General features: G+C 36.3%; 1 protein-coding gene and 1 pseudogene across 1 annotated transcript in view; both read right to left on the bottom strand.

Moving 5' to 3' along the window:
• Positions 1-2367: 2367 nt before the first annotated feature.
• Positions 2368-2763, bottom strand: LOC150106408 (adult-specific rigid cuticular protein 11.9 pseudogene; annotated as a pseudogene).
• Positions 2764-18121: 15358 nt separating this feature from the next.
• Positions 18122-27712, bottom strand: part of Sec8 (exocyst complex component secretory 8) — a 519950-nt gene continuing 510359 nt past the window's right edge. The window contains exon 27 of the mRNA XM_090392988.1: positions 18122-18416. Coding sequence (XP_090249114.1) covers positions 18249-18416 — 168 coding nt within the window. The 3' untranslated portion in view covers positions 18122-18248. The remainder of the gene's footprint in view (positions 18417-27712) is intronic.

The raw sequence follows: 27712 nt of genomic DNA, 5'->3' as shown, positions 1-27712 counted from the left end.
CAGAAATTCTGCAATATCAATTCGTACTGTGATTGAAAAATCACGGTATCGCTGATCACTACAGTACTGCTGCATGCGCGCAAGTCACCGTGATAACGGAAACGAAACTACAGCCGAAAGCAACGCCATCTGGAAACAGAAATGAGTAGATTTCCGCAGAAATCGATTCGAAAATCAGTATTGCCACCCTAGAAAAAAACGCAAATCACGGGAAATAACGTCCACATGAAGTTGTTAATGGCGGGTTGTCAATTCTTAAGAAATTCTTAAGAAGTTGTCAATTCTTAAGAAATGTTTTCACACACAGTTTTGTAAAGTCTTTCACATTTTTTTTTCAGAATATCGTTCAACATTCTTATCAAAATCATCAGAATTCACCATTTTTTTTTATTTTAACATCACTAAGTCTAAGCAACCTCTTCCTCTATGTATGTATGTATTTATGTGTATGTCAATGAAAAACTTTCATTTGTGGGTCAACACAACGGAAGCGATCGAGTGGATCTTACAACTATACGGCCAGTTCATAGTAGCTTGCGTTACTACTTATACCTTCAAACATTCAGCATTCTAGTCACAAGTGATTGGTTTGTTTGAGGGTGAAGGTCATATGTAGATTGATTTTTTCAACTCTTCAGTTTAGGAAATCAACGTGTGAACATGTCGATTATAATTCAAATTACTCCAGGGACAAGATTTTGTCATAAAGACTTCTTTTATATCATAAACACCGATTGACTTTGCTGTATCGTCAAAAGGACTGAAGAAATAAATGAACTGTACATAGCATATGAAAATACTTAGTCTTGGGGGGGGGGGGGGATTCTGCATCATCTGTTTCCTCAAATGACCTAACAGCATAATGTTATGAAATGGAAGTTTGGTAGAGATGCACCCAACGCAAATATAAGTTAAACACGTTCTGGTTTTGTGTAAAGCTTTTGCTACCTGTCAAAGACAAGCAACGGATTGAATGGGTGGCGAATACATCTGGAGGTTATAAACAAACCATTGCACAATCTTGATCTTGAGCCCAGCGATTTCTCTTTAGACCACTAAAGAGAAGCCTGGTTAACAAACGAGTTACAAGAGACGGCGATGTGTAGCACGCTATTTCCTAGTGAATGAAATCTCATACACCCTTCTTCCACATGTCAGAATAAAAGCCATAGTGGGATAAATGCATAAACATCTTTGACGACTATCTGAAAAAGCCATGTGCATAAAGTCGTATTGTATATCATGCATATATCTATATCAGAATAAAGAAATGTGTGCATATTAACTTATGAAATACATTTATCCATGAAATGATTTATGAAAATCAGTTATCCATGTGTGTATTCATAGTACACACATGGATAACTGATTGTGATGTGAGAGAGACAGAACATTTTTATTTTTATTTTCACCAGATGATGTGGCTTTCTTTTTTTTTTTTAATGGTGCTGTTCTACTTTCCTTTGTTGGAGTAAAGAGATCTCTTTGAAAGAAATGCATGCTTCGCCGTTACGTGCGATATTCAATTAAACATAAGATCGTAATTTCATTTGATGATACAAGCTGTTGAAGTGACATATTATGCAAATTATTATGTGGGTAAAGTTTTTAAGTTCAAATGCAGAATTGCATTTGAACTTAAAAACTTGCATATTTATATATGCATTAGATATATAAATAAATAATGATTTATTTATTTATTTGCTGAGGTGTGTATCTCTCTTTTTCTCTCCCACACAACAAAGAGAGAGAGAGAGAGAGAGAGAGAGAGAGAGTATTGCCAATGTCTGTGTCTGTTGTAAGAAGAAATAATCAAATATTCAAACTCCAAATAGAAAAAAAAAAATCTACTCATGAAATTTGTGATTTTCTTTTTTTTTTTTTTTCAATTTTCAGTGATTAATATTCAGCTATGCAAATCCGAAAAAAAAATCATAATGCTTGTATAGATCATTAAAATACTTAAGATTGTATCAGTCATTAGTGTTTTGAGAAAATAAAATAAAATTCACAGATTTTTTTAATATATATATATATAATAGTTTATTATTAATACCTATAGCATTTCATTGGCACAAAGTTGTATTCTCGTCAAACCTAATGGTATTTAGTACATATTCAGAGTTTGACATACAATGGAAGTTTTGGCGTAAGAACACATTTTGGAATCTTTCATTCTCATTATATGATTCTTTCATTAGCTTGAAGGTGCTTCTCGTAATCATCGTTTACATGCATGTTAACACCAACGAAGCAATTAAAAGCAAAAGTCTTTCCTAAAAGTTATTTTAAAACCATAGAAAGCACCGAGCATTACTGTTTGAGCAAGTGAACAATATTAAGCCTAATCCTTTTGTCAATATCCGTTTACCACCATCCCCAGCCGTGATTCCAAGCTCCATACCAAGGTGCTCCATACCATCCGGCATAGTGGGGTGCAGCCCCGTACCACCCACCCCAATAAGGACCCCAAGCTGGATGAACAGGAACTTCGGGTGCCTTAGGAGCGAGAGCAGCGATCTTTGCAGCCTCTTCTGCCGTCTTCTTGTCGACGGAGATATCTCCAGATGGTACGAAACCTCCAACTCCAGCAGTGTAAGTGACGGTGCGAGAATCGCCGTTGGGATCGACGTAGCTGTAGCTGCCACTCACGCTTCCGTCAGCGGATCCGCTCTCACTTCTCTGATGACCACCGGCATCTCCTGTGTTGTAGTGAAATTTATATCCTTCGGGTCCAACGTCCATGGCTGTGTCGGCAGCCATGGCAACGGCGACCAACAGAGAAAACAATAGCTAAAAACAGGACAAAAGAAGTTTAGATGTAAGAAAAAGAGCTGCACATTTAATTAATGAAAATCGTCAACAGGTTATGGTAAACTTTTAATTCTAAATAGTACCGTAGTTTATAAATAGCATTATATAGTATTATAAATAGTAGCATTTTGTAAATAGTATAAATATAATATTCTAAATGGTATTGCAGTTTATAAAATTAAAACAGCGAGTTTTTCGCATTAAAATATAAGAAAAATACCTCTGTTTTGCAAATAAGCAGTTAATATTTTTAAAGAATGGAATTTAGGGATATGATTCGCACTATTTTGATAATACTTGAAGAAAATAAAGAATAACGTTCTAAATCTATGAAAGTTCGGATATGGCTCTTTTGCAAGATGTTCGAGTTTGTATGAAGAATGATATTTTCTTTCTTTTTTTCCTCCCCCCCACTTCTTTTCTTCCATCTTTATTAATCACTATACTTTCCATGTACCAAATAATTTATTTTCTTGCATCGAAAATGGGTTGAGAAGTTACAAAATTCCATTTCCATTATGATGAGGATAATATTTTTGTATTCATTGTTGTTATCAATGGCAATTAGTGCTAACTTAACTCTCCTGAAATTTGTGTTTATACTACGGATTGCGAGATCAAACATTAAACTTGCTCAAAATAAATAGGCAGTTCCAAGTAAAAAAAAGCACTATTAAAATCGATATAACATATGGTTGCATGGGTCAGAACTGCTCCACTCGTCAAGCCATAAAGTATGGTCATGAGACGAATCATCGTAGCGAAAAACTCGTTCCATCTCATCCCAGTAGTGCCGAAATCGATTGACTGAGGTGGTCAAAGAAATATGGTTAAGTCATCTTTATGCACACGAAACCATTTTCAAACGATTGTTACCTTTGATGGATTGGGGTGTTTGAACTTCTGTCAAAACAGCTAGGGCTATGAAACCAGTGTATTTTGTCTAAATTGCATGTTTTCTTCTGATCGGTTTTGTGGGATGAAAAACCCGATATTCATGGAAGAAAACTCCACCTACGTATAAGACCGGCTAACTCACTTACGGTTCCAAAGTCCTTTTAGAGTTTCTTTACATGCTAGACGGGATTCGAATCCAGATCTTTCAACCAACGAGCATCGATACCGACTGAGCTTGATGCCTTTGTGAGATGATGCATTATCCTGTTGGACATAACTTTTACCAGACAGATGATTTCTTGGATGATGAGAGGTGTATTTATTAAATCATGTATCTGGTGATATAAAATGAGACAAAGTAACCACTTTAAATTTTAGATGCGTAGAAACCAGACACAAAGTAACCACCTCACATAAATTATGTGGATAAATGTAAATAGTAGCATCAAAGAGAGAGGTTGGAAATAAATCGTGTAATGCCTTTTTGTTCCTCTAAAAGACTGAGGGTGTGCAGCACTCTTAGTTCTATCTTTTCTGAAAGTCCGAAGGCAACCGATCTCTAAATCTCATTATCGCCTAGGGCATTATTTTTGTAGCTCATGCGTGTTCTGCGGTCGATTATGCTGCGTTACGTAATTGAAAAGCGCAGTTTCTTCCTGGAGACACAGAAATACTATTTTCCTGCTTGGAAAATCTGGATCCGGTTGTAAAAGTTCTTATTCTCTTCGTTAATAAATTTTATTACAGACTTTGCAACTATTAGTTAAACTAGTGAGGTTAACAGCATGCTTAATGTATATTAGGGGGCCCTATTTAGTCAACCTCGTTGACTGGATCAAAGAACTATAGTAGTGTGATTAAGGCATAGAAACTATGGGATATTTGTGCTAATATAAATTAAAAGAAGTAAACAGTGGAATGATTAGATTAAAGCGATTGGAAAACTTATTATATGGGATAAACGATGAAATAAGAAAATAAATAGATGATATCGTGTATTTATTTTCTTGAGAAAGAGAGAGATTTCATGTGTGGTATATTTTATGTTTTATTGCATATGAATCAGTCCTTTAACCAAAACAGTAAGATAATATATAAAATGAAGAAAATAAGAGTAATAGTAATTTAGAAGATTTTAAAAAACGGAGATATTTTGCATCTCAAAAATAACAAAGAAAAAAAAGGGGGGGGGAATCATCCTATGTGCATCTAGGGGAAATAAAAGGCTCCGATGTCCGATACTCTACAAATAAAATATTTTGGCTTTCTCAGTCTTCAGACTTGATATTTTGTGATCAAAACCTCTTATTGATAAAGATTTTGTTAATGAGAGATTATTTTACAAAAACGATTTTAACAAATAACTTTGGAACTTCATAATATCTACACAAATAACGAATATATACAGATAACGTAAAGAAAATTTTCCAAGGGGAACATATGTAACTTACCAGCTTCATCATTGACGGATCTCTTTAGGAGTGAACCACAAAATGTGCTTTCTTCCTACACTCCACCTTATTTATAGTGATGCAAAGGTGGGGAGGGAAGAGTTATGTCTTCGTGTAATTTCCATCTTTTGTTAAACATCATATTTGTATGCATGCTTTGTAGCATGAGATTGATAAAATATGTCCTATCTCTTCATGGTTACTTCCGGTTTCTCTGCAGAAAATATAATACACATTTTTTTTTCCTTCGTTAGCAAGATAATTTAAGCTACGTCTTCCAGTTATTAGTATCTTAAATAAATTAAAAATAATAATAAATTGAAGAGTACATATATAGTGATATTATACTTATTTGGAGGTCAGTTTAGCAGATTAAAAAAACAGAGATGTTTACTACAACTCATCAGGAAGAGGTCCAAAGTTTTTTCTTTTAAAAAATGGGGTCAGTGTCATCAGGGTGGGGCTAAATGAAGATCATCGCACCACTTCGTCCTTGTAATTTTGTTACCTGAAATATGAACGGCGCTGAAGATTTATTAAAGTCTTGCAAAACTGGATAGAGACTGAAGTTTTCGAACACTTTACATTTCTTACAAGCGTCTTAAATCACAGCTCAAGAGTTTTAAAAAAGATATGGATATTTCTTATGTTTCTTTAACGAAGATTTAATTATTTAGTATTTTAATACTTGATACTATTCAAGTCTCAGCATTCTAGTATACGTTTAAAAAAGCAAAGATAAAATAATAAATTAAAATTGACATGGAACTATAACTTAAATGTAATAACTATCTTTGCTAATCAGTAAAAGTTGCATTTCCACAGAGCAGAAACCAAGTTAGTAATTTTTCTATAAGCCCTCTTCAACGTCTCATCATCATTTTGAAAACCATCTTTTTTTCTCATCAGGCACTCCTGATAGAATAACGGTAGCAAGATTGTTTGCCAGTTGATCTGTGAACATCGTTAAGTTCTTACCTTAAGGTCGTTCCTGTTAAATGACATGTAAACAGAATAATTTTGAAGTTGTACCTTCTAGGAAATGTTAACTTTTCATCATGTCCATTGCAAGGCTCAATACATCACTCATATTGCACAGCAAAAGAAATGGGAAAATAAAACTGGAACTTGTCTCTAGAGTCCAAACATTTATATCTTCAAGCTACAATAAGTGTTGGTATCACATTGTGCTGTTAAATCCAATTATCCCCTATCAAATTCATCTACCAACTGTTGCATAGTGGCACAGAGGTTTGACTTTTCCTCTGAGAGATGTGGGTGCCATAACGCAGTCATATCTACCTTAGGTCATTCAGAGATTTCTTCCAGCATGACGGTGTCCAGAATATATCAGAGTTATTAAAAGCTCATTGCATGAACATGTAGAGAGAGAACCTGCTTATGCTGAATATACTCACTGTTCTTGGCTTTATCTAGAGGTAGACACCACACCATGAACCGAAGTATACATTAATTCACTCCCCGCTGTCTCTTTCAGAATAGCCTAATATCTACTCATGAACTTTCCAATCTGAATATACATAAAATGTTTCTATGTTGAACACTGAAAGACGTAACAAAATTCAGCATAACTCTATCTCGAAGTGACCTAAATAACAAAAGTTTCAGAATTTCAATGTCTTAACCCAGCCAGGAATCATAATTAAAATTACAATAAATAATAATAAGTATTATTATTATTATTATTATTATTATTATTATGTTCAACAGACCTCCAAAGAGTCAAGAGACTCAACACGAGAAGTCCCACTCGTACATGCACAACTAATCATACCTTGACTTAAATGCATGCACTGTCCCTGCACTCATCACACTCTCAGGCAATGCATTAGAATCACCAACCACTCTCCATGCAAAAAAAAAAAAAAAAAATCTACTCCTCACCAGCTTGCTCACAACCTTCCTTATACAGCTTCCAGGAATGGCCTCTCGTTTCCCCGCTTGTCTCCAGATATTCCATGATGAAACTGGTAATTATCCCTTACCAACTTATACGTCTCGATCATGTCTCCCCGCCTCCTTTTTTTCCTATTCACTAGCTCTGTAATTTTCATTCTCTCAATCTGTTCTCATATTCCATTTTCAACAGAGCAGAAATCAAGTTAGTCATTTTTCTATAAGCCCTCTTCAATATCTCATCATTTTGAAAACCATCTTTTTTTTTTTTTTTTCCAGCCATTTATGTTAAAGTTAGATCCTCTATAGCTCAGTCGGTATTGAAGATCTTTGGTTGGATAGAAAAGAATTGGAATCCTGCTCAGTACGCTCACAACCTACAGTAGCGCACTCAGGATTTAATCTTGGGGGGGGGGGGGGAGTAAAGTAGATGATTTGAGAATACACACTACGCATCGCATACGACCTATGACAGCATCTGTAATGATCGCTAATTCATAAATAGTATAGAAACAAAATACACGACACAACATAAATTAAAAAAAAAAAAAAAGAATTTTAATTAGGAAAAGATTTTTGGAAAATTTTCTAGTTTTTCCCCTTTTTCTTTGGGAGGACAGGGAACTCTGCCCCCCCCCCCTCTCTGGGTGCGCCACTGAGCAGATCTCATACAGACGAAATAGGCTTCTTCCGGAAACTTGGGTTTTTCATCTGCAAAATAAGTAAACCAGCCAGAGAAACATACGCGATTTACATATTAATAAGCTAGCCTCAGGTGCCTCAACCGCGTCTCCAAATAAAAGTAACTGCAACATCCAAATAAATATAAAAAACAGTTACATCTTTTAAACTTCTTATCAGCTTCAAAATGCGCTTTAAGTTTGAAAGAAACCATTGATGAAAGCTTTTGTCAAAAATCACTTTCTTGTGAAGGAGCTCAAATTTCACTTACAATGGAAAGAATTTATCAACCTTTTTTCAAGCCAGGCTCAGTAAGCCAGTTTAAGACAAAGAGAGACAGTCGTTTCTCTCAATAACAGGTAACGACTTTATGAACTGCTTGGAAAGAAGTCAACGGACACCATAGTGTCCGTTGACTTCTTTCAAACAACCATGGAGCCCACTTGAATAAGATGTAGGACCGCCTTTTGCTGCTGCGATGACTGCAGCAATCCTATGGGACATACTTTCCATAAGGATACGATAGCGAGCAATGGAAATTTTGGACCATTCTTCCTGTAGGCCAAGGGTCAGCAAAGTGGTCGATATCGACCCCTGGGGGTTCGATGTGGCTATCCAAGGGGTCGATAAATGTCTAGGGATCAAAAGGGGTCAATAAACACCTAAAACGATTTTGAGTAACACCTAGTAAACATGAAAATATTCATCAAACACATCCTTCTCAGTAACCATTCCAAGTAAATCAATAAAATGTAAGTAAATTTTTAATGTTCTTTATAAATTTTTATTAGTATTTTCTTTAAATCTTTCTTATCGAGAAGCAGCAATGAAGTAACGGGGTGAAGAAATTATTTTTAAATTGAGAAATTTATAACATTTACTCATTTATTTAACATGATGGGGTCGGTGAAGGATCAAGGATTCCATGAAGGGGTCAATGGTCTAAAACGTTTGCCCACACCCCTGATGTAGGCGATAATAAACTGTTACGTGGTGGACGTCCCATGACCTCGCTCGACGGTCCAGTTCATCCCAAAGATGTTCGATAGGGTTGAGATCAGGGCACTGCGGAGGCAAGTCCAGTGTGGTGACGTTCATGTCACAAACGATGTAGTTACAGCAGCAGCCTTATTATATAGTGCATTGTCTTGCTAAAAGAGACAATCGTCACTTTCGTAGAAACGCCACAAAGTAGGAAGAAATGAATTGTCTATAATGTTCAGATATCTCTAGAAGTTAAATATTCATGCACCAATAACAGAGGTCCTTGGTCAAACTAGGAAAAAACGACCATACCACAACGCCACATCCGAATATCACCCGTTCATCTGCTCGGTAGAGGGTATAGCGTAATTCGTCGCTCTATAACACAGTTTTCGAAGAGCTTGCACATTCTTTGCACCACTGAAGACTACGTTGCATGTTGGTTCGGGTAATGTGGTCTTGCATATTGCGGTCCTACCATGGAAATCCATGATGTGAGCCTCGGTTCTGAATATTTTTGTGCAGATTCGTGTTCTAGTCGATGTACTGAACTCCGTACACAACGTGTTGGCCGACGAATGGCGTTTTTTACATATTATTCATCGTAGCAACCTACGGTTACGTTCGGTGAGTGTGGTGGGTCGTCCACTGCACGCCATCTCAGTATGATATCGCTGATTTGTCCTGGGATGGCCCAATTTGTTAATAATTCGCCGAACAGATAGGTGCGCAACATGGCATCGTATCACACCTCTTCCAAACTCCGTCAGTTCCCTTCTCGCAGCCATTTCACCCAGACACAGTTGCACTGACTTGGGAGAATCATATTCCTTCAATTAATGCCGGCTACAAACACGCAACTTATTACATAGCACGTACACCTTGCCTATGGGAGCGGGGGTCCGTTGACTTCTTTCCAAGCAGTGTAAATATGTATTCAACAGACATAATATATTAAGGTGGCTCATCACTTCAACCGATTAAGATCAGATTGGTCACCTTGAACAACTATTGCGATGTTAAGCTAAGGAGATGAGACAGTTTGCACTGATGCTATCCTACAAAATAATATGGGAGTCGATATGCAGCTAAATGTATGAAACTAAAATTCAAATATTTAGGTCCACACACTCAGGTAAAACTGTTCTTTAGACTTATCCATTAGGCTGGAAGAATGCTGTGAATTGCAATTTACACACTCAATCTCATCTGGGATCTTTTATTTCTTCAGAACATTGCCAGCTGTAAACTTAAAAGTGGCGTCTTGTTCAAGAATAATGTGAGTAGATATTTTTTCCAAATGATATACGACTGTTATTAGAAGTTTTTTCCCTTTGGTTATACTATAAATTAAAGATTTATAAGTTTCGACTTTTATTGAGGTCAGAGGATGAGGTTTCGACCTTTATTGAGGTTATATGAAAATATGACTTCTGCATTACTTCAACCTTAGTATCACCTCTGCGCCTGGCTCCCACTGAAGAGACCTCAATAATGAGCAAAACCGGTCTGGATAGTGACTCTTCCCATAATGCATAGCATTATACATGACTGCAAGGAGATGTGCTTTGCTTTATGGGATACTAAGGCAAGTGATGTGAAATCTTAGCTTCCTTATATGAGTTGCCATAGTCCTAAAAATACTTCAGGAGCAAACTTTATTTGCTTACACTGGGATAAAGGATTAAACCAAGTACATAATTTCTTAGTATCTTTAATTGATATATGACTATTTTTATCTTTTGAAACTCTGTTAGCCCTTTCCATGTATTCATCATAAAGATGGAAATGTCTTCCTAGTGAACCACTCATCTCCTTTGGAGGCTAAAAAAATTGGTATTTTTTATAATTGTGTGGTGAGATTGAGTGGATAACAACTTAAACTCTGCTCATCCACTCTAAGAAAAATGATTGATATGGAGGATGCCTGGAGAAGGATTTTGCATGTGGGAGTGATCTCCAATAAGTTTGGATATGGCATTTTAAGGAGACCACGTTATTTCTCCTATTTTAGATCAGATCCTATATTCATGATCTAGGCAATTCGGAATGGCACTCATGGTGATAATTTTCTATAATAATAATTCATGGTGGTAATGATTCATACCTTTACTACAAAGGAACATATCTTGTCACAAATTTGTGATAAACACGTAGTTTGAAAACAACATGAACTGCGCAGCAGCAAGAAGAGTTTTACAAGAACCCAATTGAATATCTGTTAGATGAACTGGAACAAACTGGCTGCATTAAACTACCCAAAATTCCTAATTAGGGGACTCAACTCAATCTAAGGATGTATGGCTGGATGAGAAACTGGAATGAAGAATTAGGATATGTCACGACATTCTTCTTCATTAATAAAACTTAACACTTAACAGTACTCTAAAGGAGGAGAAGTGGAATGAAATACAAATTATTTGCCAATTTGCCAACAGAAATTAGTAGAAAATCTCCCAGGACACACTATAAAGTTATCAGATTGGTTGACTGTTTTTGGATTTATGACTGAAGGCTATGAAGCCAGTATGTTAGGTCTGTAAATTGAGTGTATTCTTGAGAGTTAGCCTGTTTTGGGGAAGGAAAAAAACCCAAAAAACAAGTCTCCGGAGGCTGGAACCCTTCCCTCTATGGATGAGACCAGCTAACTCACCTTCAGTTGAAAATCTATAATAATGATTCTTCACATCCTAGACAAGATTCAAACCCAGGTTTTTCCAACCAAAGATCATCATTGAATCTGACTTATCTATGGTGGCTCTTCAGAGTACCCAAGGCAGGACAAGCAGTTATTAATTCCTGCAAGAAAATCATATTTTGTTTATTTTGCTCAACCTCAAGTTTGGTTAGATAAGTGTACACTCCTTTAACTGCACTCAAATTGCAATCCTTTTTATAGGCTTTTATAATTCATCATCATCATCTTCCAGCAGTAAATAATAGAGCTGCTGGGACTGATATCAGAATGCATTCCTCACAAAAATCCTTTAGTTGGTTCTTAATTTACACTTTGCTTTCAGCTCTGTAACCTATATATTTGATGTTTTAAAAAAATTTTCTATTCGTTTATTCTGGGTTATCCTCATTTTTAACTTTATTATTATTACTATATTATTCAGGTCTCCATGGAGTCAAGATACTCATTGTGGGAGGTCCTTCCTAAGAAACAAAGTCTATCATACCACTCCTTGAACTCATTGACTGTTCTTGCTCTCACCACTCTATCAGGCAATGCATTCCACAATTCCATCACCCCCTCCAAGCAAAGAAACCACTTCTCACCCTCACAGCTTCCTTTCGTACTTTCCAGGGATTACTTCCCAGAATAAGTTCTCAAGTGCTTGAACAAGGCTGCCATTAAATCCATTCATATCACCAAGCCAGTTGAGTTATTTTCTTTGAAATGTTATCTCAGATTCTTTGTCTTAATGCTGAATTTGTAATGATCAGTGTATAGCATATTAATGAGGCATTTATAGCACCTCATTTTAAATGTAATATATTTTCATCTTGTTTAAAAAGGATCCAAGTTTTACTGCCAGAGAAAAGAATTAAACAGGTATCAGTCAGAATACTTTCTCTATTTGTAACTAATTTTGTTATCTGCCCATAACGGCTGTAGTTTTTGTTGTTGCTTTTGCAATTTTTGTCATCCCTGTATCCTCTCAGGATCTCCAATTTTTATTCAGAATATTTAAAAGGAAGGTGTTAGATATTTGAGCCTGACAACTTCTTCTATACCCTCAAGAATACTTTTTCTCTTTCTACAACATTTTATAGGTGCTCTCATTGCATAATTAAATAATGGGTAATTGGCTTTTGAATATTGACTGTAATTTTCCAAATGCATTCCACCCAAAAATTGTGCACCATTTAATTTCATCCGTGATATTTTGATCCATTGATATCTGTTGTCCTAAATATATGTAGTGATCCACTTGTTCAGTTTTATCATTATGGATTTTTATTATTTCAAGCTGTACATAGCTACTGAACATAACTTGGATCTTCTTTAAGTTTAATTTTAAGCCAGATGTTTGCTAGTAATTTGGAGTTCATGGATGCAAGTCTGTAATTCATGTGTAGTTGAAATAAAGGTAACTATATCATCTGCAAACCATAAATGGCTTAAATATCTTCCATTTATCTTCAGACCTTTTTTTTGTTCCCAATAGTTTGAATATTTTTCTAGGTATGCTGTGAATAATTTTTGAGATATTGTCGTACCTTGTCTTGTGCCTCTGTATTTCCACAGTAGGATGTTTCCATTGAAATGACTGCTAAAAGTTAAAAATTGCCTCTCTTTGGCAGATGGCGATTATAATTAGTGAGTCTTGGTCCAGCTATTTATGCGTGGCTACTGGTGAAGACTGAACTTCCCCCTCAGTCGTCAAAAGCTAGATAGTACTAAAACAGCTTCACCTACCCCCTATAGGGAATAAAAGAGGGTTGGTGAGATGGATAGGTGAGTGGTTGATGGAGAGATATCAAAGAGTGGTTTATTCAGGAGTGGAGTCCAAAAGACGGCCTGTGACTAGTGGGGTGCTGCAGGGTTCTGTTCTTGGACCACTGCTGTTTAATCTGTTCATTAATGATATAGGGAAGGATCTAAGTGGAGCAGTTCATTTGTTCGCTGATGATGCAAAGTTGGGGAGGGCGATAGTGAATGCAGAAGATGTCAAAGTCTTGCAGGATGACTTAGATAGATTGGAGTTCTGGGCTAAGGAGAATGGATGTCAATTTAATGTGACAAAATGTAAGGTTATGCATTTTGGGGTGAAAAGATTAGCAGCAGTATACCACATGGGTGGAACTGTACTCCAAGAGATTGATGAGGCCAGGGACTTGGGAGTGTTGGTGGATAGGGAGATGAAGTTTAGGGGGCACATTGTGAAAGTAACTAAATCAGATCATCAACTCACTTGGTTGTTGAAAAATACCTTAACGAGCAGAGACAAGCAAGTTATTGTACCTCTGTACCGAGCCTTGATAAGACCTCATCTTGACTACTGTGCCCAGATTTGGTCACCTCGGTTCCTTCTTGATGGGGAGGAGGTGGAGAGGATCCAGAGGCGAGTGACTAAGATGATAGCATGTCTATGGAATGAACCATATGAGAACAGGTTGAAGATTTGTGGGTTGCAGAAACTGGTTGATAGGCGGAAAAGGGGAGATATGATTGAGACATTCAAATTGCTAAAAGGATTCTATAAGATTAATTCAGAGGATATTTTTGAGATCAGGACTGGTGGTGGGAGAACTAGGGGACACCTATGGAAGCTGGGCAAGAGTGTGGTTAGCAGTGGTGTTAGAGCTGGGTTCTTTACTTTTAAAGTGGTAAATGAGTGGAATAAGCTGCCAGAGTCTGTTGTGGGTGCTATGACAGTGAGCGAGTTCAAGGCAAGGTATGATAGATACTGTGAGAATGTCGTATAGTTGTGTGGACATGATATTTAGGGCCTCCCTCGATGAGTCTAAGGACTCCCTGGAGTAGCCCGAAAATAATAATAATAATAATAATATGTATATATATATGCATACATACCGTATTTGCCAGCGGCGTATAAGACGCACTTTTTTCTTTGAAAATAGGTCTGAAAAACAGGGTGCATCTTATACACTGATACTCAGTTTTTTATTACTTTCATTTCTGGAAAAAATTTTCTCTGTTCCGAGTTATGCGATTTCTTTCTTGCTTCCTTGTGGTGTGTGAGAGCATTCCAGTTATGTATAGTTCAGTGGATGTGCATGCACTGTCATCAATGATCACAGCTGTGTTCCTGTTCATTTAAACTTTTCAATTGTTGTTGCGGTTGTTGTGAACGGTGATAAATTTTTCATCAAATTATGGATGAAAAACATCGGCATTGCTACAATGTTGCATACAAGCTATGTGTGATTGGGTATGCTAAAGAACATGGAAACAGGGCCGCAGAGAGGCACTTCGGGGCACCCCAACTGAGAAAATGATAAGAACTTGGCGGAATCAGGAAGAGGATTTAAAAAAATAAACTCACAGTAAACATAACCTATGAAGCAGAACTGCAAAATGGCCAGAACTTGAGGCAGAACTGAATACTTTGATATTAGACCACAGAAAAGCGGGACTTTCAGTGTCTACAAAAATGATTATTCATCAAGTAAAAGCGATAGCCACTAACAGAAAGATCGCCAACTTTACTGGATCAACATCACGGTGTTCAAGATTCATCCAGAGAAACCAGCTATGTATGTGGACTAAACCAAAAATATCGCAAAAGATGACCAGCTGAATATGAAGAAAAATTATTGAAATTCATTGATTCGTCATTAACGCAAGGAAACAAGAAAATTTTTTTAACTTGGGCAAATAGGAAATATAGGAATTGCTGGGTTTCGACAAAGAAGATTAAAAGGTGAGTACTCTTTCCTAGTTAGATTAAGTATTTGCTGAAAGTAGACCTACTTATTACTTTATATTTGAAATATTATAAATCCATTATAATATTCAGTGATAATTTATTTTATTTTTTTGAAAGTTTATTTTTCACTTTGTTAGACTATAATAAATTTAGTTTAATCCTTTATCCAAGTGTGAGCAAACAAAGTTTGTGCCTGAAAGTATCTTCAGGACTGGGGTAAGGTGGTACAACACCGGGAAACTTGTTGCAAAGGTGGAGCAAGCTCACAACACTCCTATCTCAGTATCTCCCATAATGCAAAACACATCTCATTGCGGATATGTATAATGTTATGCATTAAGGGGAGGGCCACTACCCAGACTAGTTTCGACCTTTATTGAGGTCTCTTCAGTGGGAGCCAGGCCTGAGTGGAGATATCAGGCAGAAGCATTAGCAAGGTCATCGCTAGGTAAAGGATTAAACTAAATTTATTATAGTCTAACCAAGTGAAAAATAAACTTTCAACATCTCTCTAAATCCAGAGTAATTTAATAAAAAAGGTGGCACACCGTTGACAACTCCTATAGGTAGAGATGACCTTGCTAATGCTTCTGCCTGGTATCTCCATTCCAGCCTGGCTCCCACTGAAGAGACCTCAATAAAAGTCGAAACTAGTCTGGGTAGTGGCCCTTCCCTTAATGCATAACATTATACATATCCGGAAGGAGATGTGTTTTGCATTATGGGAGATACTGAAATAGGAGTGTTGTGAGCTTGCGCCACCTTTGCAACGAGTTGTCCGGTGTTGTACCACCTTACCCCAGTCCTGAAGATACTTTCAGGCGCAAACTTTGTTTGCTCACACTTGGATAAAGGATTAAACTAAATTTATTATACTCAGTGATAAAGTTTTTTTTCCTAAAAAATGTGTACAAAAAAAGGGGATGGGTCTTATAGGCCGGTGAGTCTTGTGTGTGTTTTCACAAATGTTTGAATGTTTGTTCTTGGTAGATCTACATAGATTGTGTTTAATAGTTTCTTCATAATATAACTAATCTGCAATTAGTATAAGTATCTAATTAAATTAAAAAAATTTTCTTGCCTTCCAACAGATGGTTGCAGTTTTCTGATGGCAAAATCTATTTATGTAATATCCCTACAGAAACCAGAACTTATGAGATTAATTTTCACATTATACACAATTTCAATGAGAGAGAGAACTACTGTTTAATTTGTTAACAGGATTATTCACAGCTCTGCTGTCTCAATCATATAGGAAGCAGCAATGAAAGTGAAATTGAACAATATCCATGGAAATGGCATAAAAATGAATTAAGCAGGAACCAATTGTTCTGCATGAAAGAGTGTGGAGTAAGCCAGTCAGAGATAAGTCATTAATCAACCTAATTACTCTCTTCTGAACTCAGCCAAGTATTTTTAAGGAGCCTTCAGGGATACCATGCCCAAATGTCCCATTCATCGGCTAAATAGATTTGTCATTTGTTCAGAGGAAGAATAACATCTTTAGTGAAAGAGAAAATCTAATTTTTTAGATACTGATGATACATTTGTAATATGTGTATGTTAAGAGAGTGATAAGAGGTTAGATTTTATTCTTTTTACATAAAGATTTATTCAACTGGTTCTCCATGATGCCAACATTGCTTATTCTATTAGCTTAAGCCTCCATAGTTCCTAATGACAATGCCCTTTGGTTGGAAAGACCTGAGTTCAGATTTCATTTAGGATGCAAAGAGTCTTTATAAGGCTTTCAACTAAAAACAATTAGGCTAGTCCCCTCGTATTTATTTCATTTTTTTTACCATCTACAAAATAGGCAAACTGGCCAAAGATCATGTAACTAACAAATAAAAAATATGTTTGCAATGTAGATTAGTGTATTGTGGCCTCTTGTGATGACACCTGGGTCTCCACAGAGGTGCCATATAGTGGTAATAATAATAATATTCTGTTATCACATTGCACATCCAATTTGCAATATCCACTATAACTGTCTTTAAACAGTTCAAATACTTTTCTGAAATACAAACTGGCTGGGTGACTAAAGTATTCACTCTCCAATCAAGAGGCTGCAGGTTCAAATCCTGTCATGGATATGGATGCTTGTGATTGTCTTTAGGTGGGAGATGAATTTCGTCACCTGGTCTGAGACCATCATCCCCACTTACTGGAGGCTTGGATGGCTTGAAAATGTTTCATGTTAGGTCTTAGAGTAGAATTTCAGGATTGTGTACATAAAAATATAAAAAAAATTCAAGTTTTTTTGTCTATTTTAATTATATTATTAATAAAAATTGGAAAAAATCTTTAGCCCATTCACAGTACTAATGCATTATAAATTTACAATCCCTTTGTGGGTGACAGTCAGTCACATAAAAAGCTTATTCTAACTTTCATTATAGGTTCAGCATTATTAATGTAACTCACTTCCTATCCATTTTCAAAATTTCTTCATCTTTTCCATGCTGATTTAAATAAATCCAAGTTTAAAAGAGTTGGATTTACTTAGGACTGAATTTATTATTTATTTTAATGTTATTTTTATTTATTTTAATCTTTATTACTTATAGGATGTATTATTTAAACTATCTTCCTCTATGTCCTTTATTTCTAACTTCTGACTTACAACATGTAAGTTATATGCTACTCTGTATAATGACTCATGTAAGTTATATGCTACTCTGTATAATGACTCATTCACACTACATAAACTTGTGTTTTGTACCATTTCCCTCTATTATACCTTAACATACTTAAAAAAAAAAAAAAATGTTCAGCTGATATTATTAATTTATGGATTCTATCTAAATTGCTTATTTTTGATATTGTTCATATCAATACCCCATAGTATCCAAGCCCATCATGAGAAGTTCACCCTCTAATGATGGGACTGGAGTCCTAGCACTTCTTACACTGGTTCCTAACTTTCAATAAATGAAAGAGCATATATATTATATAAATCATGTTTATTACAAAAAAAAAAAAAAACATAATTTATAAAGCATAAGATGGTATGTATAATGTACAAAAATTTCTATTCACAAGTATCCTTATCATCAAAATATTATTGTTCTCTTCAATATATGTAGAACACCTCTAAAAGTTATATAGATACAGCAACTTCATTTAATATTTCATGTAATCTTTCCAATTGGGCATGTAGAACTGAAGGATCACTTTCAAGTTCACTGCGATGAAGAAGCTGTAGAGCATTGATATATTCTACTGCCTGAAACTGTGGTCCCCTTTCCACTATTGTATTCAAAATGTCCTAAGGTTAAAAACAGCTCTATGTTAACAAATATAAACTTTAAAAATTAAAATGAGTATTCAAGTTTTTAAGATTATTTTAATTAAATACATTTTTAACATACAAAGTGTCAAATAAAATCATAAACAATCAAAATAAGTGGAGAGAAGTTATATTAAAAATGGCTAAAACAACTGAAATTGAAATCAGGTCTACTGGCAACGATGACATAAATGGATCAAGGATTTTCTGTTTTGAATATTAGTGCAAAACTCATATAAAAATAGAATAAATATATTTTCACCCTAACTTTTGAAAACTGTTAATTAGATGGTTCCCACCATTCACCATTAGAATTGAGTTCATTTCTACCAACATGCTAAACAAGAAGATAGTGAGAATATTAGTAGAGAATGGCCACCATTACACGTTCCTTATCCTAACTACTATCATTACATGCACATAATAATAGATTTTTACAAGTTGTGGGGTTAAAAACCTGAATTTCTTCCAGGAGAATAATTCCTACACCAAAGATCAAGTCAGAAAGCAGTTGGAATAATGCTCGCAAAAATTGTCTTTAGTTAATGAGTAGATTTCATTTTTAAAATCTGCAAATAATTTTTCTACTTATCTAGCAATATGAAAGTTTACCATGAGAACATGCAAACTTCATGATAAACCAAGGTGTCATTGGGAAGTCATATATCATAGTGGTTTCTGGTATCTGCAATACTAAGTATGCAGAAAGGTTGAGAAGATGCAATTGATAGAGGCTAGTGGACAGAAGGAGGGGGAGGGGAGATATGTTGGTAAGGGGTTCTTATCAAATTAACACTGACAAGGTTTTTTTTTTTAAGAATGGAGAGAACAAGAGGCTATCCCTGGAAAATGTACAAAAACGATGTGAACAGACAAGTGAGAAGGGGACATTTTGTATGGATTTTGTAAATGATTGGAATACATTGCCAGAGAGTGTGGTGTCTGTAGAAAATGTTCATGTATTTAAGATATGGTATGATGAGCTGTGTGTGTGTGTGTGAGAGAGAGAGAGAGAGAGACAGAAGGACCTCTCATTGAGAGTCTTTCACTCCACGGAAGTCTGAAGATGATAATAATAATAATATCATCACAAAGAAAAGGCTGTAATAGTACACAATAAAAGAGATTATAAGAGGATTTCTTTAATGCTTTGTGACTACTCTACTTGCTGACCCTTTCTTCTGATCCTGCAGTTACATTAATAAATGCAACAGTCCCCATTGATAACATTTCTAATTAGGATGATGATTTAAAGAAAAAATTCAAGAGCTTTTACGCACATATCACTCTAGATTATGTGGTCATCCCAAGATCCACAAAAGCCTTGCATTTCCTTATGATTTGTTGCTGATGTATTTGTTAAGATCCACAAAAGCCTTGCATTTCTTTATGATTTGTTGCTGATGTATTTATTGTTCAACATCCCTAAACATTTGTCAACTTTGCTCTCTCCTTTCATAGGACAGTCTGCTTCACCTATTAAGAACACTCTGGACTTGAATAAATCCATGATCTTCATCTGGATCCACCTGACATTATGAATATTTTGGACATAGTCCCATTATCCTAGCTTGAAAATGTCTGATGGCTTATGTTCATCTTCATAATGACAAATGAGAAATAGCATTTCTGAAACTTGATAATCTTTCCTAATTTTATTATCCATCATCATGTGGTTTCAGGAAATTGACAACGTAGACTAGATAATAACTAAAAATTTTTAAATATTACTTACTATATTTCACCAGTTAGATTGGCATCTTCAGTGATTAATACACTGGTATGATTAATAAACATGTGCATGTAAATGCAATTCCATAATGAAGATGGAACAGGAGAGAGATACACGAAGACCTGAAGTCCTATAATTATGCAACCGATTGGTTTTGGTTGGATATTCTTGTTGTTGGGCTGACTGTCTACTGATGAGGTAGATGACAATTAACTTTGGCAAAATAAGAAGTAATAATTAAAAAATTTTAATTATCTATAAATTCTCAATTTATAGATAACTCTCAATTATCTATAAATTCTCTAGGAATTTACTGACCTTTGTTGACACTGTGTTGAATTTTTTAAGCTGTAGGTTATGTTGTTTCTTTTATTTTTATTTTTGTACTGAAAATGCTTGTGATACATATTCTAAAATTCAACTAATAAAGATTTAATTTTATGTAAGTCCTCTGTCTTTTATTCATTATAAGAAATAAAATTTCATATAATAATAAATTACTTCATAGACCTTTGCATACTAGATCATGCATCAAAAAATAAACATGCATATGATTTAGAAGAATCACAAAAAAAAATTATGTGAATTTTTCACTGCCAGAGTGTGACAATTTGCTCCAGTAAAAAGAAGTAATTAAGTGACAGCCCTTGTGAGGAAGTTTATTTTACTATTATTATTATTGATCTTTTGTGTGATTTTCAATGATCATGACCTAAAATTTCCATTAAAATGAACACACAATATAATATCAATTAATATATAATGCTAGATAGAGTACTGCTGCCAGTTCCACTGATGAATTTGATTTTTGACCTAAATCAATAAACATGGCCATAGCGCTCTTTATATAGTGATGTCATCTGGTGATATTGAAATTGACTAAAGATTTTTTCCCTGCTCCAGACTTGGTATATTTTTTTCACATACGCTAAGAGTGTGTGATTATGTACCACACAAACATCATTAAGGTGATAAAATGCTCTGGAAGCTACTGAAAAATAAGAAATGGAGGAAAGCATGCTGTAAAAGGAATCAAAGATGATAAAAGTGATATAAAAACTGAAGATATAGATAATCTGTCTGGATATTTAACAATCCCTCATTTTGAGAGATTGTTAAATGAAACAGGCAGTGATAGAACAGCAGTATAAAAAATTCAAGAAAAATGCAATCAGGAATACATATCAATACTTGAGGTAGAAAAAGCTATCAAACACTTGAAACATGGAAAAACAGTTGGAGTAGAATGATCTTCTGCAACCAGAAATATTCAAATATGAAGGCATAAAAGTCTTACAGTGGCTACACTACACAATTCAAAATGAGTGATTTGCAGGTGAATTCTGGATAATTTGAGGGGAAAAAATAAAAATAAACTTAGAATTACGGAGGATTTTCCCTGCTGAGTGCTCCAGGTAAGATTTATACAAGAATACTTGAGAAGATCTTAAGATGTGGAAGAGAAGCTTTGGAGAAACAAGCTTGGTTCATGGCAAATAGAGATAACCATGATCAGATTTTAACTTTAAGGCAGATCAATCAGAAATCATGGAAATATAGCAAGGATTATTTAAGTTTCATAGATCTGGAAAAAGGCATATACGAAGGTGCCAAAACAAATAAAAACTTTTCAAAAAAAATAATTTTAACTTACAAATTATATGACATAAAAGGTGCATTATACAGCAATACATAATCTACATTTATGTCATAAGCCAGCAATAAGAACTAAAGGAAGTACAGGAAGATGCTCTGATGAAAAATCAGGGGTCCAACTAGAGTACTTGCATCTCCAGTCTCATTCATCATTTATGTAGTTCTTATTATGAAAGAGAGTGGCATTAAACTTGATATCAAAATTGAAAACGTTCAGAGTCTACTGTTTACTATATTTATGCAAATGATATTATACCTCTAAATAAATTAATAAATCATGCAAGTATTCAGGATTCTTTGACAAGATTAAATAACTGTTGTAACAAATGCAGCATGAAAAAATACCATTAAAATAGGCAGGAACACAGTAAACATTACCTGCAGTCTCAATGAAGAAATTATTATTATTATTATTCAGGCCGCCATGGAGTCAACAGACTCATCATGGGAGGTCCCTCCCAGGAAACACAAAGTCTATCATACCACTCCTTGAACTCATTGACCATTCTTGCTCTAACCACTCTCTCAGGCAATGCATTCCACGATTCAACCACCTTCCATGCAAAGAAACCACTCCTCACCCTCTTGCTCACAGCTTCCTTTCATAACTTCCAGGGATGGCCCCTTGTCATCGCTCCCCAATGTCTACCCTGTAACTGCCTCTCAACAGTTTAAAAGTCTCGATCATATCACCTCTCCTTCTTCTATCCACCAAACTCTGCAGTCCACATTCCCTCAGTCGATCCTCATAACTCATATTGTACAGTCCTGAAACCAACTTTGTTATCTGCCTCTGTACCCTTTTCACAGTCAATTCCCCTTCAAATCCTGGGGACCAAATCTGAGAACAATAGTCTAAGTGTGGTCTGATCAGGGTCTTATACAACGGAACGATAACGCTTTTATCTCTGCAGATCAGTGTCCTCAGTATTGCAGCAATCCTCTGGGTTACCTTCACCACCTTTGCAATATGCTCCCTGAATTTCAGTTTTCTATCAATCATCACCCCCTGATCCCTTACTTCCTCCAGTATAGCTCTTCCAATCGAGTATGCATCCTCACATCGATGAATCCCAAACATCAAGACTTCATTTTGATGCATTAAACCAATGACCCCATTCATTTGCCCATCTGTCTAGTTTATTCAAATGCTCTTAGAGGGCTGCCACATCTGCACTATTATTGATAACCCTTCCCAGCTTCATATCATCTGCAAACCACTGAATATCCCCTTGCAATCCATTGACAATGTCACTGATATAAAGGTTGAATAATACAGGTCCCAGTACTGAGCCCTGTGGAAATCCCACTACTTCTGCTTCCTTGATATTGCCCCACTATATACAACTCTCTGATACCTATTAGACAGCCCATCCTGAATCCAGTTGACTAACCCCACATTTAAACCCATGTGCTGCAACTTAAATATCAGCTTATCATGTGGCACCCTGTCAAATGCCTTTGCAAAATCTAAAAAAAAATGGCAGTATATACCTTTCCCCTCATCAACTGCTCTTGTCACTTTATTATAAAAGGCAATCATATTACTAAAGCAAGAGTGCCCCTGAACAAATCCATGGTGATTCTCACAGATAACATTACCCTCATCTGTCCAACTCTGTATATAGTCCCTCACTAATTTCTCCAAGACCTTAACAACTACTGATGACACACAAACTGGCCTATAATTAGATACCTCCAGTCTGCTACTGCCCTTGTGCAGTGGCACTATCTTACCTTCCTTCCATTCCTTGGGTACCTTTCCCACAGCCAGACTTTTATTGAAGAGCCAGGTCAACAGAGCTGTCAATTCTTTAGCACATTCTCTCAAAACCTGTGGCGAAAACCATCCAGTCCCACCGCTTTACTGATATCCAGAGTACTCAGTATTTGGAACACACTTTCCTCTTGCACCTCTAAACCTGCCCTATCCCTCTAGTATTAAAACCTTCTTCTCCAGGATGAAATACTCCAATAAAGTGCTCATTGAACAACCACTATGTCCTTTGCATGAGTCACTCTATTCCCATTTTTATCCAACAATGTCATTCTTCCACAATCATTTCTCCTCCTACTGGCCACATAGCTAAAAAATTCCCTAGGATTTTCTTTGGATCTTAGTGCCAATCTCTCCTCACATTCCAGTTTTGCCTTCCACACCATACCAGTCACTCTTCTAGTCCATGTCTTATATTCTTTGTGTATTTGCTCTCCACCCTTAAATCTCTTTTCAAATGCAGTTCCTGTTTGATATTGTTTGTCATCCGCTTTACACCAAATTGTGTCTGCTTCTTCACTCGTGGAATACAGCTTACTATTGCTGCTAACAAATATTACTTCATAATTTCCCAAGCACTAATGATATCTTGGCCTTCCAATTCTGCTCTCCATGGAACTGCTCCTAGTTGATACCTGACTATTAAAATCACTTGCCTTATAATTCCACATACATTCCCTTTTCTTTGATGCACCTGCATGTCTATTCATCTTCCAAGTCAAAACCACATGGTCACTCTCTCCAACTGGTGGGAGAGATGTCATCTCACTTATTAGCAGCTTTTCTGATGCTATGACGAAATCCAAAACTCTTGAACCTCTTGTTCCCTCTGTACATGTTGCCTAAGACATTTGTCCCTCAAGAATTCTAGAAATTCCATCCCTTATTACTACATGCATTTTCCTCTTCCCAGCTTATATTGCTGTAAAATCTCTAATAACAATCATTCTTCCTGCACACTTACCCAGCTCAACTGCCTAAACATCTCCTGCTCCCCACCCTCTAGAAATGTACTCCTTGGTTTGTAACAACACCCCACTAAATATTCGAAATTTCCAACTTCTACCTCTACCCATATGCTTTCAAAACCATTAGTGTCACTGCTTTCCAAAGCCTCCACTCTTAGAGGACATAAGTCATCACTTATCATAAGCGTTACTCCACCACCATGTTTTCCTTTCCTATCCTGATGAAAAATGAGGTACCCTGATACTTCAATTCCTGTTATTATATCACCCTCCATAAACCACATCTCAGAGATCCCAATAATCTTTGGCCAGGCTGATGCTATCAGCGCCACCAATTCATCTCCTTTATTTCGGATACTCCTGCATTAGTATAAAGCATAAAAATATCACTGCTTCTATACCTATTATTATCCCCTCTTGACCGCACTGGACTCAGTGTTACCTGATGCATTCCCCCTTCCCCTCAGGAGGTCACCCCTGCTCCCATCCACCCTGGGAATTCTAGTTTCCCTGCATTGACACATTGACTCGTTCAGAAAACAGCAATCTCTCCAAATGCCTTCGTCCTTCCTCTTCTAATGCAAGAAGCCTCTCATATACAGTTCTTTTCTGTCCTCAAATGCCCTGCAAGCATTTACATATTCCAATCCTCTCTTCTGACGCATTCTGGCTATTATGCTATTCAGTATTACTGCTCTTCTGCTCAGCTTGTCACTATCATACCTTGGCAACACACACACAATCTTTCCTCACTGCGTTTTCTTTTGCACAACCTCAAGCAAGAATCTCATATCTCTCGCTGCCCAATTTACATTGCCTCTCAAGTCATTCGTGCCCATCATCACAATCACTTCATTCATCCTTTCACCCCTCTTAATCGCCATAGCCACACTTTCTATCGTCCCTCCAGGCAACACTCCTCTGGCATCCTATCTTACATACCATGGATCAACGAGTCTCCACACATCACCCTTCTTACATTCTGTTCCTTGATTACTCACCTGCATCCCTCACTCTCCTCTAACCCTTTCTCTCTGTGTTCCCCTACTTACCTGCTGTCCTGACATCACTCTATCCCTGGTTCCAGCACTCCCTCACATTCTTCTCATTTCCTCTCTCTGACTGTTTCTATTCTCTCCTCTCATTCCCATACCTCTCTGTCGTTCCCTCTCTTCTACTGTTTCTATTCTCTCCTCTTCTATCATTCCCAAAACTCTCTCTCACTCCTACTCTGATTTTCCTTGCATTTATCTCTTCCATTCTCCTAATCTCATTTTTCATACTTCTCATCTCGTTCACAAGACATTCCACCTCCTCTTTCAGCTCATCTATCCCTCTCTGCAAGTTAGTCACTCTTACTTGCCATTCATTCTCTCAATCAAGACTATCTCCGAAAACTACACAGTCATTGAAGCCTTCCACTCCTGACTCTTATTTTCTCATTCACATTTTGCTCTTCATTCTCTCCTATCATACTACTCATCTCCCGACATTCATTTCCCATCCCTGATGCAACTAGGTCGGTTATCGAAATATCTAATTCACTGAATTCCTCCCACTGCCTACATTTTGCGCATATACGAACTCCTCCCTCTCTCACCCGCCACATATATAACTCCTGGGACGCATACATGCCACAAAGTCCTTTATTATGTTACGTATAATAGAGTTCTTAAATGGTGGAGGATTTGGTGACATGCCATTTGTGATTGCAGCTGCGGCCACCATCATTCCTTACTGCCGAGAAACTACTAAACTAAACGCTAAATATATATATATATATATATATAAATATAAACGCTATATTCAACTATACTAAATAGCAAAAACTTATTATTATTATTTGAGACCTCCAGGGAGTCCAAGAACTTATCGAGGGAGGGTACCTGCTCTATAACTTCGTCTTTTCCATTCAGTCACCAACCGACTGCAACTGCACCAATGCCATCTACCGCCAACCACCACTGGTATTTCCACAGACAATCACAAACATCCATGCCCAGGGTGGGATTTGAACCTGCAGCCTTTTGGCTGGAGAGCGGATACGCTATCCACTCGGCCAGCCAGGCCGGCTTATCTTCTCTTCCACTGCAGATGCTGCCGACTGTGACCTTGTCTTCTCGGTTTAGACCAATTATAGACCAAGTAAAATATTGCAGTTATTTAGGGACAATATTTAGCAAAGATGGCAAGTCAAATATGGAAATAGACAACAGAATAAACAATACTGGTATGGTAGGAGTATTTAAAATTCATATAAAATAACTGGTAAATTAGATACAGCACTAGACCAGCAGTATACAAAACAGCATTGAAACCAATTTTAACTTATGAAAGTCAAATTGGATCAGACATAAAACAACTGATTAAAGACAAGAGATCATGGATATGAGAGTTCCAAGCAATATTACAAGAATGAACAATATGGTATCAGTGACAGAATCAAATTAAAAATGAAGATATTAGGAAGGATCCTGATATTGTCAGTATTCAAGAATGTGTGAACAGAGCTAATATATGGAATATGGTCATTTAAATGAAATGGGAGAGTAAAGGTTAGCAAAATATGCCAAAATGGTAGGAAAAGATCCAGAGGAGGATCATGATCTAAGTAGATTGATACAAGAGCCATAGAAGACCGACATATACGATCTGGTGATATTTCAGTTCTGACAAACAGCAGATTAATTTGGAAGAACAGCGTTGAACAGAAGTTAATATTAACATAAACTTAACCATGTAGTACTGTCATAGCATCCTGTACATCCCTTGAAGACATAAATATAAGGAATTTGATTATAACAATTCTGTACCATTTTGAATCATTCTATCTAATCTGTATTAAAATGGCCTGATTTAAACTAAAACTGAGAAGATTCAATGACTAAGTATCATCACCATCCAAGGGTATGCAGGATACTATGATGGTACCTCATGATCACATTTACATTATTACTAGCTTCCTATCAACAAATATGTTCCAGATTAATCAAATAAAATATTATTTGAGAGGACACTAATATTTTTGTGTCATACACACTTTGAACTACGTAGCATCACTACTAGAATCAATTGAACCTACATCTCAGAAGCTATTTCCACTGGATCTTTTCTTGCCATCTTTGCAACAAAACTTGTCGCC

This window comes from Typopeltis vanoorti, chromosome 5, assembly GCF_054136105.1.
Source record: "Typopeltis vanoorti isolate ZY-2024b chromosome 5, IOZ_Tvanoo_1.0, whole genome shotgun sequence".
NCBI classification, from domain to species: domain Eukaryota; kingdom Metazoa; phylum Arthropoda; class Arachnida; order Uropygi; family Thelyphonidae; genus Typopeltis; species Typopeltis vanoorti.
This window is presented reverse-complemented; position numbering and strand designations above follow the sequence as displayed.